Source organism: Mytilus edulis, chromosome 2 (assembly GCF_963676685.1).
Source record: "Mytilus edulis chromosome 2, xbMytEdul2.2, whole genome shotgun sequence".
Classification (NCBI taxonomy): Eukaryota; Metazoa; Mollusca; class Bivalvia; order Mytilida; family Mytilidae; genus Mytilus; species Mytilus edulis.
Window position 1 is genome coordinate 53,063,414 of NC_092345.1, and position 20,486 is coordinate 53,083,899.

The 20,486-nt window shown below is 30.1% G+C and overlaps 2 protein-coding genes across 2 annotated transcripts; one reads left to right on the top strand and one right to left on the bottom strand.

Moving 5' to 3' along the window:
• Positions 1-3,484: 3,484 nt before the first annotated feature.
• LOC139510240 (uncharacterized) lies at positions 3,485-10,332 on the bottom strand. Its single transcript, XM_071296728.1, has 4 exons — positions 8,619-10,332; positions 6,469-6,588; positions 3,906-5,083; positions 3,485-3,582 (listed from the first exon to the last, which is right to left on the bottom strand). Exons 1-3 carry the CDS (start codon positions 9,963-9,965, stop codon positions 4,667-4,669), a joined length of 1,884 nt encoding a protein of 627 aa, XP_071152829.1. The 5' UTR covers positions 9,966-10,332; the 3' UTR covers positions 3,485-3,582; positions 3,906-4,666.
• Positions 10,229-20,259, top strand: LOC139510241 (charged multivesicular body protein 5-like). The gene is made up of 7 exons (XM_071296729.1): positions 10,229-10,640; positions 13,805-13,909; positions 14,383-14,429; positions 15,496-15,589; positions 15,921-15,992; positions 17,005-17,223; positions 17,880-20,259. The coding sequence occupies exons 1-7, from the start codon at positions 10,572-10,574 to the stop codon at positions 17,934-17,936; spliced, it is 663 nt and encodes a 220-aa protein (XP_071152830.1). The 5' UTR covers positions 10,229-10,571; the 3' UTR covers positions 17,937-20,259.
• Positions 20,260-20,486: the final 227 nt, after the last annotated feature.

Here is a 20,486-nt window from a genome sequence, read left to right on the forward strand (position 1 = left end):
TGGTCAAGATGTTTTGTACCACCTGCAAACAATACAGATCAGACAGTATTATGGTAGATAATATAGTCTTATTGAGATATTATTGAGTTCTAAATATGTAAATTAGTAGTCTACACTATGATTTACCCTTAAACTTTCCTGTGAAAGGATGACAGTTAAAGCTATAAACTGAAGACAACTAATTTCATATAATTTATGGGTAAAATTACTAACTCCTCTTGTATTTAATAAAATTGAGGACCAACTTTGCCATACAAAGCAATAATCTACAAGAGTAGCACTAATATACAATGTAAGTTAACTTATAAGGATTTCCTGTTAAACAAAACAACAAAACAAACAGTCCTTTCAATTACATTAATAGAAGTATCAAATAAATAAAACCTTTCAAAAATGTCCATAAAAAAACCTCAACATCAGTAAAAACTAGGTTAAAACACTAACAAACAATATAAATATATATCAACAACAATTACTTGTACAAAAGTTAATATTTTTACAAATGAAAATGATATTACTAAGTATATCTATATATCAAAGTTACTAGTACATTAAACTTTGATTTAAATACAAATTGTACTGCATGTTAATGATAAAAACTTGGAGATTACTAAAGCAAACCAAATGAAATGAAAATCAAAGTGCTTGTAAGCACAGAAGGGTAAAGATTGCTTTTAATAATTTATCAGTTGGAGGTAACATTAAATATTGCATTGTTAAGTAGTTGATTCAACTACAATTCTGAACAATGGGAGATAATTTCAAATTTCTAAAGATGACTTTCACAATGACATCTTTTATATTTTTAGAACAGATATTAGATTCCTGCACCTTGCAAAAGTTATGTAATTTTCTTGACAGGTGTAACATCATTTTGTGACTTGAATATCTGAGCATGTATTACATTGATAAAGTTCTGGAAATGTTCATGGATAGAATGATAGAATGTTATGATCAATGCACTATATTTTGTGTATCAAAAAGGTAGTGATAAGTCTTGGAAGATTAAGATATCAAGTCAGTAACATAGGGTTTTGATTGCAATATTTACCCCAAAAAAACTCTGTGTCTACATATTTACCAGATATTGCTTTTATGAAGAATCAGCAGATTATTGCATTGGATAAATTGATAATTGTTTAGCAATTTGTTTGTTAACTTTTTTATCTATAAAATCAATATTTCAGTGTGTATGGCTATAAAACTTTAACCTTTAGTAAGAGAACTACCAAAATATTATTGTATGTGAGGGGTGTCGTCTTTGAAATGTGCATTTGTGTTCCATGTATACTATGACTTCCATTTTGGAAAATCATGTATTCTAAATGGAAGTCCCAGAATGCAGAGAATTTAAAGGCAAAATTCATAGAAGACACTCTTTACATACACCATTAACATACAGTCTTCAGCAATTAACAGATGACAAGGACTGTCTACAATAGCCTAGGTCAAGCTTTAAATAGCCCAAAGTATATTGAAGTTGTAAACAAATTTATGTACATATCATATATTCTTGAAAAAATAAAAGGAGCACAAGAGCATATAAAATAAAACTCAGTACAAGAATAGCACTTAGCTCTAAAATAATGGTATACTAGATATTAAACAAACACAGGTACAAACAAAAATATAATTAAAAAAAATATATATGTATCAAAGATTATTCATGGTTACTGAAAGCAAGCTCAAAGTACTTCACCTCCTAACAATAAATCATGCTGTCCTATAACGATCTACAGTTTGAATTGATCAATGGAAAAAGAATCCAAAATATAAGAAATTAAGGAAAACATGCTTTCAACCAAGAGGATCCAGGATCTTGAAAAAGAAAAGATGTGATGTTTTCAGATTTATCATATTTTCTCTTTCAAAACAAAAAAAAGCAGTCTCCTCGCTTAATCTGCTATTCATATGTTTAACTTACAAATTAGTATTTAACAAAGGTCTTTCAGAATGGATGCAGTGGCGGATCTAGAAATTTTTATAAGTGGGGGCCCGCTGGCTCCTGTCACACTTCAGTGATTCCCTATATAATCAACCAAATTTAGATGCCATTTGGTTTCTACTATCAAAAAGCTTCTAAATATTTGTTTTAAATCATTATATTGTTATGAAATATTTGGTCTGAAATGTTCATTACAACATTTGCTTAGTTTATACTTTACATGGAATTTAAGATATGTGTCGCTAGCAGAAACTGAGGTACATGTATTTCAAATTATGTATAATGGAAAAGAAGGCATAATTCTGTTAATACTGTTTTTATTCAAAATGTTTTAGTTGACTCTACACTATATGATGTGTTGTCTAACAAAAAGCCTGATTTCCAACTGTTTAATTTTGTAAGCCAAATATGAAGATTATATGTTTCTGCTGCTTTACTTAAAAAAAAATGTATAACAGTAGGCCACTTTTTTCTTCAAATTTTAAAATGATTTCTTTATTGGAGAACAGCATTTGCTCAAAAATAGTAATAGACAAATAATTCATACTCCATCAAATATTAAAATTAATTGCTATAGTGGTTTCATGAAAGAAATATTTCAAATAATATATCAAAAGAATTTTGTATCTCCATGCCAGGGAAGACAAATATCAGTTGAAAATAAAACACCCCAAAAATGTAAGAAATCTGTGCAAAACATATAACAAATCTGGTAAAGCTTATCATGTTAAATAGTAAAATCTTCACATATATTCAATATAACAAAAAAACAATGGATGGCAAGAAATAAAAACAAAAAAAAGGAAATTAACTTTGGCACCCTTCCAAGTTAAAAGCACTAAAATTGTACATCAAATATTTTACATATTGTATGTCAACAATAGTATTACTCAATCACTATTTTCAGTCACTAACTATGTAATTGATTTACTTGCATTTTAAACCAATGGGTACAAACTGTATAGTTCATGGCCAATCCTAATATGGTGCTATATAAACATTTATGTATGACTTAATACCCATGGTAAATACTACACAGCTCTGGGCCAGTATACAATCACAATGCATTTTGGGCTAAAAAAAACATATCCTTTTACAGGGAATCCTGATCTTATTTAAGAATATGAGTTTATATGACTGCAAACATTTAAAAGTTTCTTCTATTGTTTGTACTTTTTCGTGATTTTTCAGATGACCTTGTCCATTAACCCTTTCCTCCATGGATTTTTTTTTGTAATATAATTGATTCGCATAGGATTTTTTTCAGTTAAAAAAATCATCAGTTTTAAAGCGTTAATACATTGTGAAAACCAATATTTCATCAATGAAATTCAAGTCAGATAATTCTCATGAATATCCTTTTCATATTGGATACAATTTTTTTTACGTCTGATGAAGACATTTTGTAGTCAAAGCATTTCAACTGAGGTACAAGTTACAACACAGGCGTCAACAGGCGTCATTATGGAGGAAAGGGTTAAGAATCTACTCAATATATTTTTAACTGCGTTCTAGAGGTCATTCCATATAATTTTCAGATTTTATTTGCATTGGCCTTGAATATGTTTGAACTAATTATTTTGACACATATAAATTGAACATAAATAATTAAATAATTAAAAACACTACAATATATCCTTATTTAAAATTGAGAATGGAAATGGGGAATGTGTCAAAGAGACAACAACCCGACCATAGAGCAGACAACAGCAGAAGGTCACCAACAGGTCTTCAATGCAACGAGAAATTCTCGCACCCGGAGGCGTCCTTCAGCTGGCCCCTAAACAAATATATACTGGTTCAGTGATAATGAACCCCATACTAAACTCCAAATTGTACACAAGAAACTAAAGTTAAAATAAAACAAGAATAACAAAGGCCAGAGGCTCCTGACTTGGGACAGGCGCAAAAATGCGGCGGGGTTAAACATGTTTGTGAGATCTCAACCCTCCCCCTATACCTCTAGCCAATGTTTAGATACTAGTATTTATAGTCATATATAATAACACTGACTTGATGGGTTTTCCAGAAAAAGATGGAATCTTTGAAGGTATTCTTATATAAATTTCTATGAATGGTTGGATCTGGATTAGTTTTAGCATTAGAGTAAATGGTAAAAAAAAAACTATAGAAAGTGGGACTGCTGCCGAAAAAGTGCCTTCAGAGATTAACTTTTGGTCGGGGGAAACACCTAATATAAAACCATGTGTACTGAATTTAAAATTAAGCTACAAAATTATGTCCTAAAATAGTGATTGAATAAAACAACACATAACAAAGTTATAAAAATCTTAAATTACAACAGATAGTAAAAATAAAGCTGCTTACCACACATACTGACTTCTCATATTTATTACATTAAAAAAAAAAACTTTCACAAAACTATTGGAAATTTTGACTTGAAAGGTAACAGAAATGTACATGTCTGAGATCTGAAGCCTCTCATTACTACCTTTATATATACATATACTGGTATATACAATGTATATCATACAGGTATGTTAGTTTTGAAAAAAAAGTACATCTGAAGTTCTTACAAAATATTCAGCTACTAGATAATAAACAATGAAAGCAACATATTTCTACTTACATATATATATTCAAAGTGATTTCAATGAGGAAAACATTTTTTCAATATAAAGATATGAAAGTTGTGTGACTTATAACCGAAGTAACCCTAATGGTGACTTAAATAAGGTTGAGGTCAAATGAGTCATTGATTTAATCATTTCTGGTAAAGTACGACATGATTCCAATGTCTTTCAGCTGCTGATAAACTGTATCATCCCAGCCCTTGTTGGCTGCTGGATTTATGGGACTTGGATGTGTGATTCTCTCTACACGGATTTCATTATTTCCCTGATTCTTTAGAACAGATTGCACTCTTGACTCTACAAACTTTCCTATACATACTATTATTTTGACTTGTAGGATGTTTAAAGTCTCGATCAAAGCCATGTCACAAGCATGGTTTAAGGCATTCCTCTGGTCTGCTCTTAATTCTGGTGGAGTAATATTTCTGCCTGTTGGTGACATAAATGCTAACGGGCAAAAATTATGTACAAAGCAATGTCTGAAGAAAACCTCAGGTGTTCCACAAACTCTCTTGAAAAATCCCCAAAAGCGACCACCACTCACCTAAAATAAATTAAACAAACATTTGTACATGTAGTTTATTCTGAATTTATTGTATGAATTTATGAATGCAACTTTTAAACTATGGAAAATAATATATTTAGGAGTTGCAACATATAAACAAGTAGAACTGTTGTTTTTTTGCTAACTAATGATACCCCTGCAATGCATTGCCATTGGAAATTACATGGGACAGATTGACAGACACAATTCAAAATTTGAGTTCTTATTTACATTGTACAACCTCATCAAAATTCAATAATTGTATAATATTTATTGGTACATTGTATTGATATTATATATAGCCATATAGATCAATAACATGCATCACTGCTATCAAATTGATGGAGAGATGTCTAATTGGGAATCATACCACATCTACACTACTTATTTTTTTATGTAATATCATGATTAACAGATGCAAGTTGAGGAGGCTCGCTGGTATAAAAATTTCAGCAAAAAATTAAACATTTGTTTTTTCGTTACAAATTTTATTTATTACACTAAATTAGTTATTTCTCTATGATATGGTACAAAAAAAAAACCCATAAAGTAAAATCGGTCTGGCCCCAGATGACTTTTAAAATGTTAATATCATTGAAAAAGCTCCAAAATATCTCCCTTTGGTGCAAAAATGCCATTTTTTTGTATTCAATTTGAAATATCTTTTTTAACTCACCTGTGACCTATATTTTTTTATCATTGTTTTCAAATAAGCTATACAAAAACTAAATAATAATTAAATTTAAGCGATTTCTGAAATTTAGTTCTTTTTTTTTTAATTTCGATATTACCTCTATTTCTCCTATTAGTTCCAACAGAAGAAAAGGTCTTTTAACAAATTTGTATGCTTCTTTCGGAGGCAGATTGTGAGCTTAAATGAACGGTCCTCCCATTTTTTTATTTCATTTTTCTATTAAGTACATGATAAAGTTTGTTCATAGAAAAATATAGCGAAATCTTATATTAAAAAAAAAATTGATTTATACCGCAAGCCCCCTTAAGTGTCACCAACTTTTACATGACATGAAAGAAAAACACCTTATAAATTTTGTGTGTACTAAGTGCATTTATGGATTTATTTTTTCAGGAACACTCACTGACACTGACCCTATCATTTGAAATCTCTTCTTTCAATTCTCAAAACAGAAACAAAATACAGCTACACTTTACACATGGACAATACTGCATATACTATATATAGTAAAGACTTCATCAGTGCCATCTTCTGTTCTTTTAAAAATTTAAGGTCTATTCATGTTGACATAAGCATGGGACATGGTCCTATTTTCATGATTATTACTTAATTAAATTACCTGCAATTACGAGTATTTACTTATAGAAACTACTGCAGTAACTGCACCTGACAAGAACTATATCATAAATACCTCAGATCTGTGACAATCCAGTCCTGTGATACATCTTTTAGGATGTTCCCTGGCTGGCTTCTGTACATTGCCTCTAATTTTAAACCAATCCCTGACAGCAGAAACTTCTCCGAAAGGTACCTTAAATAAAGGATACAGATATGTTTTATCTTTTATTCAGATAATCTAGCCTTAGGCCAAACAGAATAATAAAACATGTGTTTCCGCTAACATGCTGAAAAAAAAAGGGTACATTGTAGGTAGGTAGGCAAATTAAGCCGCAATATCATTTAGATTTTGCTTTTGAAAAAACTATAACGATTTCGTCAAAATCAGTTGATTTTTTGATCGTCTAAAAGAATGTGTACATTTTATTGTTATGGACTAAATATTACTATTAACATGGTTATTGACATTTTGCAAAAATTTTTACTGTTATTCATCAAGAAGGTACATGTACCCCCATTACAACCCTCAATTATAACTGTCTCTTATTTTTACGTAATCGGATTGGAACCTTCTAGTTGTCTTCCCTTGTTTATTTAATATGTTGAATAAAAATATGAAGTAACTCCATTTAGACTGTTTGGTCTGTCACCATGGTCACGTTTGAAACCAAAAATATAGCAAAATTGTCCGTTCTTACCTAACAGATATTAACAAATATGATCATAACCTATCATATTCTGTTTTATAATTTTAAGCAAGATATTTTTGTTAAAAAATACATGTACATCCTCAAGACATGCAAGAAATACACCTCAAATATGTGAATAAAAGATATAAGAAGACAGAAACCTAATTGACATTAAATATCATAAGAAATCTGGAGATCATTCTTTAAAGGAAAAATAAAAAGTGAAGTAGATTATCAATGACTATGCAAAATCTGCCACGAACTTCAAAATCTATGTGACTATGAATCAGAATGACAAACATAAACATATAGATGAATCAAAACAACCAATGCACTGAAAAAATGGGAGTCAACTCTCATTGTACAATGTACCTATTTAAATTGATAACGCCTGGTACTAGATTTGCCTACCCTTGTGACTTCATCAAATCGGGTTCAGGTGCTTCATATTGACAATTTATTAATTGTAGCTTATAACTGTAAATTATTGAATTAGTTAATAAAGCACTTTTTGTCAAACACTTTTAGTTGTCAATTCTATAATATAATAGTACAATTGATCATGACAATAGATAACTGAAACACAATGCAAGTACATGTACAAGCTAATAAAAATACTACAGTACTTTGATCAAATATTTGTCAAAGAATGCTCCTTTTCACTGAATGCAAGGTTAAAGTACCTGACCTGACACACAGAAAATGTCTCAACTGCATAACAGATACTTTTTTGTATAAACAAATAGCATGTTGAAAGTCTGCATCAATTTTCAAGAACAACATTCATAAACAAGAACAAAGGACATTTTAATCATGTACCAAGACCCCTGTCAGACTAACATGTAAAATTATATTCTAAAGATAAATAGACCAAATATATCTGAACTTTTACCTAAAAAAAACCTAATAACAATATATACCTCAGCATCAAAACTCAATACTAAAACTCACTGAACAATAAAAACTTAGCTGAGGGCAAGTGATGTTGCCACCAGATTCACATTTTGGTGCCTCTCCTTAAGCATGTAAAGTACTTTTCATTGCAAGCATTTTATTATAATATTAGGCTTACATGTGAACTTTGTATCATTTTTAAATTTAGTTCATTTATATGTTTCGGAATTTAGTATGACATTCATTATCACTGAACTAGTACACATTTTTTTAAGGGCCAGCTTAAACTCGCCTCCGGGTGCTGGATTTTTTTGCTGTGTTGAAGACCAATTTGTGGGCTTCAGCTGTTTTCTTCTATTTGATCTGGTTGTTTTCTCTTGGACACATTCCCCATTCCCATTCTCAATTCTAGTTTTCAATCAAAAGGTCAACTCTGCAAGTCAAAACTACACTATTGCATACAAATATAATGTTGATCAGTAAAATAGTCTAGGAAAATCACTGAGCTGTGGTTTTTAAAGTGTATAAAAAACATTTTCTTGAACAGAAAAAAAATAAATTATTCAGGATAAAATTACAACATTTTCTATTTTCTTGTTTTGTTTTTCAATATTTAGTTTTACTTTTAGTAAAAACTTACTCCATTTTGTGACATTCCAAATGGACCTGGATTCATAGCTAGGAAGAGAACAGATTTATCCGATGTACAGAAAGTTTTCAGGAACTTCAAATGAGTTTCAAATGCATAAACTAATGGATTGTAAATATGAGACACAGGTTCACCAAAACTTATCATCTTTAAATGCTGACATAGCCTCTTTTCTGCTTCTAAAAATTGACAACATTTCAAATTATATGATTCATCTGCTACATAGTTAAATATTGTGGCTGGCTTCAAAATATCAGCATTAGATTCTTTAGCAGTATTACTGGAAGCTTGGTCATTAGAACTGCTGTCATGACTCTTTGTATTTCTAAGTTCTGTTTGACTATTAGAATCAGTACTTAGAGATGACCGTGAAGTTTCTGACACATTAATTCCTTTTGCAACAGTATCATTAGGTTCTGCAACTTCATCCCACATGTTACAAAGTTCATAGTTGCAGTCTTCTATCCCACCTCTCATTTTCTTAGCTCTCTTTGAATTTGAGGAGGGTTTACGTCTTTTAAGAATCAATGAGTCTAGATCTTCAAAACCATTATCATCATTATTAATCGGTAAATGTGGATCTTGAAATGTTTTGCCATAAAGTTCTTCTGATTTTATATTTGGGTACATTCCATAATTTTGATAGGAATGGCCTGGTTGATTATAATATTGTTGGAAATTTACTTGTGAACTAGCTGGTGGCATATTGTTCATAAAAGCATATGGATCATACTGTGGGTAGGCTGCATGACCAGGATGACTGACAGCACTTTGATGATTATTGTGATAAACTGGTTCATGATCTGATGGCAGTTGTTTTTCAGTTTTTATATGGTCTTTCCACATTTGAGACATTTCATTAAGTTTATAACTGTAATAGTTTTCTGCGCCAGTTAATCCTGCGGAAGCATTGCTTTTATCTTGTGCATGTTGGTGTGCTTCTAGCGCATGTTGGTGTGCTTCTTGTGCATGTTGACGTACTTCTTGTGCATGTTGACGTGCTTGATTGATTTCTTTTGCTTCTAAATGATTAGATCTTTCTTCATAATTATTACTATGTTGCGGATAATTCATAAAGTTTGCAAAGCTTGGTAAGCACTCTTTGTAATAAAGTGACTGTTTATCAGAGTTTTCATTTTGGCCAATGGTACATGGATTATATATAGACACTGGTTTTGAATTTGTGCATGTTAAATCTAATGCTGTAGATGATTGTGCTGTATCATAATAAAAGTTATTGTTTGGTTGCTGCTGTTGCATGTTCGGGATACTAGAGTTCTTCCCACAGAAAAATGACTGAAAAGAGGGCAAACTTGAATTAGATCCACCTTGATCCATACTTTTTATCTGAGTATGATTCAAAATAAGAAAGAGACCAACATTTATCTCATAAATTCGAAAAAGGCAGATGTTTTATTGTTTTCTGAAAAACTAATGTATGCAGAAGTTGTTGAAACTTTTCCCACTTTTTACTACAATTTCTGCTCCATATTTTGATCAATGTTTTATCTAACGACGTGAAACATAACACTATTAATAGTACAAGGGTAATAACATGTGAATTCACGCTTCAGTGACGTAAATAAAGCCAAAGTTTGATTATCATAATCAGCATGATGTGAATCACTGACATTCTCCATTTTGTCTCCATCACATGATCAGGGAGGCTTCTTTTAATCTTTCCAAATACCAAAGTTATTTGTCTGTAAATACCAAATATAATAACGTTCTTATTGTATGATATTGATTTAATATACAGTCTAAGTTTCTTTGAGCCCTTACACAGTAGTTAATTTTGAAATTCATATCATTAACAAAATAAGAAAGATAGATGCACTGAGTTCTCCTTACAGGATATGACGTTTCAGTCACACTTATTCAGCTTCCGGAACAACCAAAACAGACGAAGAAATATTTAGCTTTCTTTACAAAAATAAGACAAAAATGAATCGGCTATTCGGAAAAGGAAAAGAAAAAACACCTGCACCCAATCTCACAGACTGCATTTCAAATGTAAGCTAACGAAAAGTTTCAGATCATTGGAAGATAGCAACACAAGTAGCTTGAAGTGATATGAAAGCAAAAAATATAAATTATTTGTTTTTGTTCATGTCCTCAGACATAATTTTTTTATGAAATGACAGGTGGTATTCACATCTGTAAATATACGTTGTAGCAACCAATAACAATGGGGGACGCGACATCCGTACTGTCCGTACTGATTTCCATGTGATGTATCGCCATACATTGAAAAGATGTTATGGCCATAGTACAACATAGCTCATACTTTATGAAGACGCATCATCCATAGTTTTATTTTGGAAATACATTTTATTAATGAAGTATTTAGAGATATACATGTATATGTTTAGTATCACTTGTAAATGTATTATGTTGTATTTAATTATTTTTTATGTTCTTATTTGTTTTACACTTTATTAATATAAATATATCATAATTAAATTTATGTGTTTTATTTTATTAATATAAATATAACACAATTAGATTTATGTGTTTTATTTTATTAATATATTAATTATCTAAAACTTTAATTTATTGATGATTATAAAAAGGTTACTACATGGTCAATCTGAATATTTCCAGTTTTTTTATTATAAATATTAATTTATGATGCATTCAACTGAACATTTACTAAATCGATCTTCTAATAACTTATTTTTAGCTCACCTGGCCTAAAAGGCCAAGTGAGCTTTTCTCATCACTTGGCGTCCGGCATCCGGCGTCCGTCGTCGTCCGTCGTCGTCGTTAACTTTTACAAAAATCTTCTCCTCTGAAACTACGGGGCCAAATTAAACCAAATTTGGCCACAATCATCATTGGGGTATCTAGTTTAGAAAATGTGTCCGGTGACCTGGCCAACCATCCAAGATGGCCGCCATGGCTAAAAATAGAACATAGGGGTAAAATGCAGTTTTTGGCTTATAACTCAAAAACCAAAGCATTTAGAGCAAATCTGACAGGGGTAGAATTGTTGAACAGGTGAACATCTATCTGCCCTGAAATTTTCAGATGAATCGGATAACCCGTTGTTGGGTTGCTGCCCCTGAATTAGTAATTTTAAGGAAATTTTGCTGTTTTTGGTTATTATCTTGAATATTATTATAGATAGAGATAAACAGTAAACAGCAATAATGTTCAGCAAAGTAAGATTTACAAATAAGTCAACATGACTGAAATGGTCAGTTGACCCCTTTAGGAGTTATTGCCCTTTATAGTCAATTTTTAACCATTTTTCATAAATCTTAGTAATCTTTTACAAAAATCTTCTCCTCTGAAACTACTTGGCCAAATTAATCCAAACTTGGCCACAATCATCTTTTGGGTTAGTAGTTTGAAAAATGTGTCCAGTGACCCGGCCATCCAACCAAGATGGCCGCCATGGCTAAAAATAGAACATGGGGTAAAATGCAGTTTTTGGCTTATAACTCAAAACCCAAAGCATTTAGAGCAAATCTGACATGGGGTAAAATTGTTTTTCAGGTCAACATTTATCTGCTCTGAAATTTTTAGATGAATCGGACAACCCGTTGTTGGGTTGCTGACCCTGAATTGTTAGGTTTAAGGAAATTTTGCTGTTTTTGGTCATTATCTTGAATATTATTATTGATAGAGATAAACTGTAAACAACAATAATGTTCAGCAAAGTAAGATTTACAAATAAGTCAACATGACCGAAATGGTCAATTGACCCCCTTAGGAGTTATTGTTCTTTATAGTCAATTTTTTAACAATTTTCATAAAATTTGTAAATTTTTACTAACATTTTCCACTGAAACTAATGGGCCAAGTTCATTATAGATAGAGATAATTTTAAGCAGCAAGAATGTTCAGTAAAGTAAGATGTACAAACACATCACCATCACCAAAACACAATTTTGTCATGAATCCATCTGCTTCCTTTAATATTCACATAGACCAAGGTGAGCGACACAGGCTCTTTAGAGCCTCTAGTTCTTTTTTTGTACTTTTATATAAGTTTGAATTTTTCACTATTAATTAATTATTTTGAATTTTAATAGCTTAATTTTACTTTTCATTATTTTGTTTGAAATCCGTGATAAAATAATTACGTTTTATGATTTGAAAGTGACTTATAGACCCAATGGGTCGGGTGTATTTTATTGTGTATGTAATATATTGTACTTTACTGAAATGTGATTACACATGTCACTATAATAAACAATTTACTTACTTACTTATAAATATATCATAATTAAATTTATGTGTTTTATCTAATAGAATATTTACATGTTAAATATTTTGTGTAAAACAAAATGAAAAAATAAAACAAATACATGTAGGATGAAATTGATTATATGCAAATGGGAGATTAATTTCTTTCATCTATAAAACAACAAGTTAAGTTTGAAATAAAGGTAAAGTAATCAGATAATGATTAATTTTAAAGATTGTTATTTGCTTATGATTTTTCTTTGAACATAAATATTAATGATGTTTTTGTTAAGAAATTGTAATGGGAAAACAAATTGAGATCTGACGCTATACAATCACAGCACCCAAGATGACTACAAGCAGATACAAACACACATTGGGTATTGTTGTTATATTATGTTTCATGTTGCAACCTCAATGGAATAAATAATTTAAATATGGACGATTTGTCCCATGGATGATGTGGCGTTATGGACGTCTTGAAAATGTGGCTGTCACGTCTCGAAAGCACCAATAAAGGCATTGTTAATGTAATGAGGGTAAAAAAAGATGTACATGTAACTGCTGAACTGTAGCTCCTAAGGTCCTTATATAATATAATATTTTTTGACGATTTGTGGACCATTTAATTGTATATTGTTTAACTGTTAATCAATATAAGTAACCTGCCTTTGCTCAATTTCCTAAAAATTGCAACCTTAATGGAGAAGCAGAAAATAAAAATTTGAAGTTGGATAAGGTCTGGAATCAAACAGAAAGTTTGAGAAACCAACAACCTCATGCACTTGCGATATATATTCATGTATGCTTAGACTGAAGAGGTTCATTAGAGAATGGTACTGCATTTACAAGTATGTATATAATATGGATAGCAGAGTATCTTGTCTATTACATGAGGCTGGATTCTAATACATCTTTTATTTAATTTTTATCTAACTCTTTGTTAAATGTACTTTTATATTGGTGTTTTTATTATAACTCAGATTGACACAAGGGGAGATTCTATAGACAAAAAAATTGCGAGGTTAGATGCTGAATTAAAGAAGTACAAAGATCAAATGAAGAAAATGAGAGAAGGACCTGCAAAGGTAAGATGCCATTCCTCTTTATCAATTTGACATTAGAAAATTCAGTTATTTATATGAAGAAACTGTATCACAGCTAGAAAATTTTATATTTTAAAAAGTGAAAAAAAAAACAGTTATAAACTTTAAAAAGGAAATAATGATCAGCAAGATCAGATAAGCTAATAGGTCAGCATAAATGAAATTATTAGTTGTCGATTTATAGGATTAGTTGCCCTTAAATGACATTTTTTACACATTATTGTGTTTTCAGAAAGTAATGATCATCAAATCATGTCATGACTAGATTGAATTGAATTGATAAAAACAAAGCAGGCAGAGTGAAAAAAAAGATAATAGCCTTGTGATAATCTTGAAGAACATTAGGCTATTCCATTAAAATGTATGTGGGACTGAGGGTAGGAAAAGAAGTTTAATTATAAAGCATCACTAAAAGAAATTTATAATGTTACTAGAATATTGTTTAATCATTTCAGAATATGGTAAAACAGAAAGCAATGAGAGTTTTAAAACAAAAGAAAATGTAAGTTGTATGTGTAAAAATTGAGTTTTAGAGTTGCATGATTTATAATGACAGATATATGCATGTAAATATGTACATGTGTAATACTTCACACAGTTCGAACATTAAACATTTTAAAAGTTTTTTTTTTATCTTTTACCTGAAAGTGATAGAATTTAAGACACAGATATGTTGAAAAAGTAGAACCCTTTCTCCTACTGCCAATATTGTACATAAGATACATTATGTGTGGTACAAAAAATATTATAAATAATAATATGTTATAAAAGTAAGAACAGGCATTTTCTGTAATAAAATTGAGAATGGAAATTGGGAATGTGCCAAAGAGACAACAACCCGACCATAGAAAAAAACAACAGCAGAAGGTCACCAACAGGTCTTCAATGTAACGAGAAATTCCCGCACCCGGAGGCGTCCTTCAGCTGGCCCCTAAACAAATATATACTAGTTCAGTGATAATGAACGCCATACTAATTTCCAAATTGTACACAAGAAACTAAAATTAAAATAATACAAGACTAACAAAGGCCAGAGGCTCCTGACTTGGGACAGGCGCAAAAATGTGGCGGGGTTAAACATGTTTGTGAGATCTCAACCCTCCCCCTATACCTCTAGCCAATGTAGAAACCAACTTAATGTTTGAGAGTGATTTATTATCTCAACCCTCCCCCTATACCTCTAGCCAATGAAGAAACCAACTTAATGTTTGAGAGTGATTTATTATAGCAACTTTCGCAAGGAGAAAAAACAATGTGAATATACATTGTCAAGATTGTGAAAAACTTTCTATCTTCCCTGATTAAAGTAAATGTGAAAAGCATGAAATATAATCGCCAGGAAGTGTTCTAAAAAGGGGTTATTCAAGAAATAAAGTATCAGCAAAAATAAGTTGGTTTACATTATATCACAGATTTAACTGCAAGTTATAACCAGGTAAAAAATAAACACAAAAAAGTTAAAGTGGAATTGAATTTATAATACATTATATGTCTAAAAAATTGTGAAAATTGTCATGTCCATATATAATAATGATAATTTTAAATCTATATTATTTCAATCTATTTAGGTATGACAACCAGCGTGATAATTTAATGCAGCAGTCCTTTAATCTAGAACAACAGAACTACAATATACAGAATATTAAAGACACAAAGACAACTGTAAGATACACATTATTTTATATTGGTTTAAGAAAATAAAGTTGATTTTATTATTTTCACAATAGAAATAGATTTGAAAAAGATGCATGTAACTGATGTAATGCTTTCTTCAAATTGGAATTAAAAATAATCTTATGTCCTAGGGAAAAAAGTAAAGTTTGTGATAAAATTTAAAGTGTTGTGAAATTATTGCTTTCTTTTGTTGGACAGAATGAATTTTGGTCATTTAGAAATAATTTTGAATTTTATGAATTTGTTATATGTTAACCTTTATATGTTGACATTCAGTGAGTAAGAAATACATTCAAATTTTAATGGATTTATTTTTTAGGTAGATGCAATGAAAGTTGGAGTAAAAGAATTTAAAAAGGCATACAAGCATGTAGATATCGATCAAGTAGAGGTATGTATAGAATATATTTAAAATTAGCATTACAGAGAGGATATGGTACATGTTATCAGCAACGTTTTAGCATAAATAAAGTTAAATTAAACTTATTTGTTAATTGCCAGATAGACAAAAGGTTATTTCCATATTTATTTAAGAGCCAAGTTCTCATTTACATTTAGAAAGAGGCTTTTCATACCAGTTGACAAAACATGAATCAGTGACGTTTCCATTATTAATTAATTTATTATAAGTTTTTTACTGTTAACAGGCTACTATTTGGACTTGGAATTATTTTTAATTATGGAATTTGCATAATTTCTTGTGCTTGAAATTTTTAAAAAATCCATGATTATTTGGTATTGTTATGTTTTTTGTATAGAGAGTGTTGTGCTCAGCACAGTCCATTCTATTGAAATGTACTATCTTCTTTGTAATAGAAAGTGTTGTTCTGTCACAGCACAGAATTTAAAGTATAGAATAAACATGGAATTTATAACTTTACTGTGCCTGTTGTCATAAATCTTTTAAAAAAAAATGATCTGTAAATATATACCGTAGCTATATATAGTCACTTAGTGCTGTAATCTAATGGTGTAGAGCTTTAAATTTCTTCTCGATGAGACATGAGGGTTTTCTCTGTGTTAAAGTTGTACCATTTTTTTGTTCAAAACTGGTTAGTGAGAGTAGTTGTATAATGGGTTCTTGGTTTGAGGTAAAAATATATATGGGTAATATATGCACGTGAAATACCTTAGTTTAAAAGGTGAGGTTCTGTTATTTTATATAAAGCCATTTTTTGGGTGTCACTTCATCAAAAGGTGACTACGATAGTCGAAGTTACTGCGAGCAACTAAACCTTTATCTAGAGTTTTGTTTTATTTATTATACATTTACCAAGGATTTTAGTAAAGCAATGTTTTAAATTTGGGCTAGCATTGGGAGGGAGAATTTAAAATCAGAATAAATGTAATTTATACAAATAAAAAACAATACACTATCCAGTACTGAATTTTTACAATTTCAGAATTTGCAAGATGAACTTGAAGACCTGTCAGAACAAGCCAATGATATTCAAGAAGTAATGGGCAGAAGTTATGGCATGCCTGAATTAGATGAGGATGACCTTGAAGCAGAATTAGATGCATTAGGAGATGAACTTGATCTGGAAGATTCATCATATTTAGATGATGCCGTAGCAACACCATCAGTTCCTTCATCTGAGCCCGGTGGAGAGAGTATGAGAGTAAGTATAAAATCAACGCTCAATGTTCACAGATCTTGTATAGTAATACATGTTTTTCTAAGATTTATGACTGTAAATTGGAAAGGAGTTATGCAGTTTAAATTTTTGACTTTTCTATAATAGTAACTGTCATTTACTGATAGTTTTAATCACAAACGATCAATAACACGAATACACATTACCTTTTCAGTTAAGTTGCTACCAAATGCAACTCTTCTTGTTATATGATAAAAGCAGTCGGTGCATCCAGTGCCCAGATGTCAGCCTTTTGGTTCCAACACTATCTTTCGAATCAATAACAATATATTTAACAGACTTGGTTTGATTATGCCACCCATCTATCAGTTGAATAAGAGTGTATTGATTTCAAGTGCATAGTTTAGAGCAGCAATTGATAAACTCAAATTAATGTTTCCAGATGATATGGTTATCATAAAAAAATAATAAAAGATATAAATTCTGAACATCTATTATGTATATGTCATTTGCAAGCCTTTGTAAAATAACTGCCCTACATTCTTTAAGATAAATGTCTTTTCAAATATTTCATGCTTTAATTTAATCATATTAATGTATTCAATACAATTTAAATTTAAAAAGGAGCTGTATAACAAGGGGAATAACTCTTCATATGTTCTTTGCTTCTTTTCTTTCAGGACAATGTACCAGTTGATGAATATGGACTGCCACAAATTCCACAAACAGCAAAATAACAAAATACCATTGTGATCAATATTTATCTACCATAACTATTTTCTTGTCTATATAATATGTAATAGAACAATGTGTAAATACTGGTTATTTACTAAGAAATAATAGATTTATTTAGGTTTGACAGAATCATTAGTCATAGCCAAATTTCTTTGTGATCCATTTAAGATAATTTATTTAAACTGTGTAATCTATCTTGCATTTTACTGGATGAGGTAAAACAAAAAAGATTTGTGTTAAGGGTTTCCCAAAAAACTCTCATTTTGAGCTCTGGCCTGTTTTATGATGACTTCAAAAACTTTTCAACAACAAACTTACTATATATAATCAAAATATGTGACAGACTTGTGTTTATTTCTGTGACTTTTTGGTCTCTTGTAGAGAGTTGTCTCATTGGCAATCATACCACATCTTCTTTTTAAATTGATAAAACCATGTTAATCATCATCACTTTGTTTGCATACAAAGTGCAAAATGGTAACCTGCTGTAAAGCTATATGTAAACTAAAGGAACCAAACTAGTTGAAAAACACAATGTTCTACAGATTGTGATGGGAAAAATCTGACCTACCTGTTCTATGATTTTAAAGAAGAAATCCTTAAATACACATTCATATTTTTTGTCCTTATTAAAAATGTAAATCATAGAGATCTGGATTTTCCTATTCTGTTTATTCTTTCTTTTCCATAATAAACATCTAGACAATATGTATTTTGTCCTATTTTTATTTCAAAAGAGCATCTCAAAAGCCTTCTGCAAGTGCTCATATTAATTTATTTAAAAAAAATAATGAAATATTAAGGGATATTCCAGGGAAGTAGTATTTTCTGGAACAGCCATAATAAACAGTGTATTAAGTATTTTTGGTACAGATGACAGAAACTTTTAAGATTTTGAAAAACTCACTTACTGGTATTTCTTCAAATAGTTTTCATTTTACAACATATTTATATATGCATGTAATTATACAACACATTTTCTATTCTCACAATTTATTACAATTTACATTAGATAGTTTTCATTATGAGTGCTATTTGTAAGTACATCTCGAAAAATGTTTTTTGTACAAATATCATATATAATTTTAACTGTTTGAACACTGTATCACATTTCTTTCCTATCTGATTCCCTTTCTGATTTGAATGCAAATAAACCCTCATCAAAACCATTTTTATTTTTTTTACCTGAAAATAAAAGAAATGGGGAACTAATTTAGTTAGGTTTGGAGCAGGACGGATTATGATCTTTTCACTGATATGAGAGAGTTGGAAAGTGAGCTTACTTCTTTAAGTTTAATGGGTGTTTTTAATTATTCACTGTAAGAAAATTGGATTAAATTTAATAAAATACTGTATTTGGATACTTTTGTTGAAAATGTGAAAACTTTTGTGCTGACGTTATCTTATTGTCATATTTGTAATTGAACTTATGTAAATAAAATTCATTTTATGATAACAATGATTTGTTAACTAGGCACACAGTTGTTGGTTTTCTATAATAAAATTGTTACTTTGGAAACAAATATGATAATAAGGAATTAAGAAATGCCCAAATTCTCATATACATGTACCTTTTGTAAATTGGAGGGGTAAATTTTTTGTTGTTGTTTTTTTGCCATTTTTTGTTGTTTTTTTTTAGACCAGCTAAAAAAAAAATAAAATAAATCATTAGATTGTTTTTGCTCCTTTATGGCAGGGACGATAAGAATCTATGATTTTTATAGGGACACAAATAAAAATCTAGAGCATAAAGATATCCTTGTTTTTCTGCTTGTCTCTCCATATGTCTGGTAGAAAAAATTCTGGATGGTAACTCTAATTAAAACTTACAAAAAATGAAAATGTATAGAACACGATATTTAGATCAAAGATCAAGGTCAGTTTGTATTTGAAGTCAGCTTTATCATGACTACTACAGGGGTAATATTGTCCTGTACTGGGAATGTGATTTTTTTTTTACAACAATTAAGTTTACAACTTTATTGATAACTATATAATTTATAAATTATTGCCAAACTGTTTTCTTCCTTTGATTTTGAGATTCCTTAAATTCTTGCATTTGAATGTATGAGGTAAATTTGAAAATTCATTAAAAAAAATTGACTGGAGACTGGAGGGAGGGTTTCAACCTCTTGAGGCATTTTGATAAATTTATTTGTGATGCACACTTCATATTGTTTATATTGGAAGAAGATTTACAAACATAGTTATAAAGAAATTTCTAAATGCAAATTAGTGCTCTCAACAGTTAGAAATATATTCAAACTTTTAATTTATTGATATGGTTTTCATTATTTTATAATAAAACAAATAATGCATCAAAAAGATTTTGTTTTTATAATATGTATCTATAGACCTACAACAAAAAAATTACTTAAATACTGTTAATTTTCTGAAAATTTTTTGGTCATTTATTGGTATCACGCCAAAGTTGGCCTCGTCGTCATCGTCGTAGTCTGAATACTTTTGGTTTTTGCACTATAACTTTAGTTTAAGTAAATAGAAATGTATGAAATTTAAACACAAGGTTTATGACCATAAAAGGAAGGTTG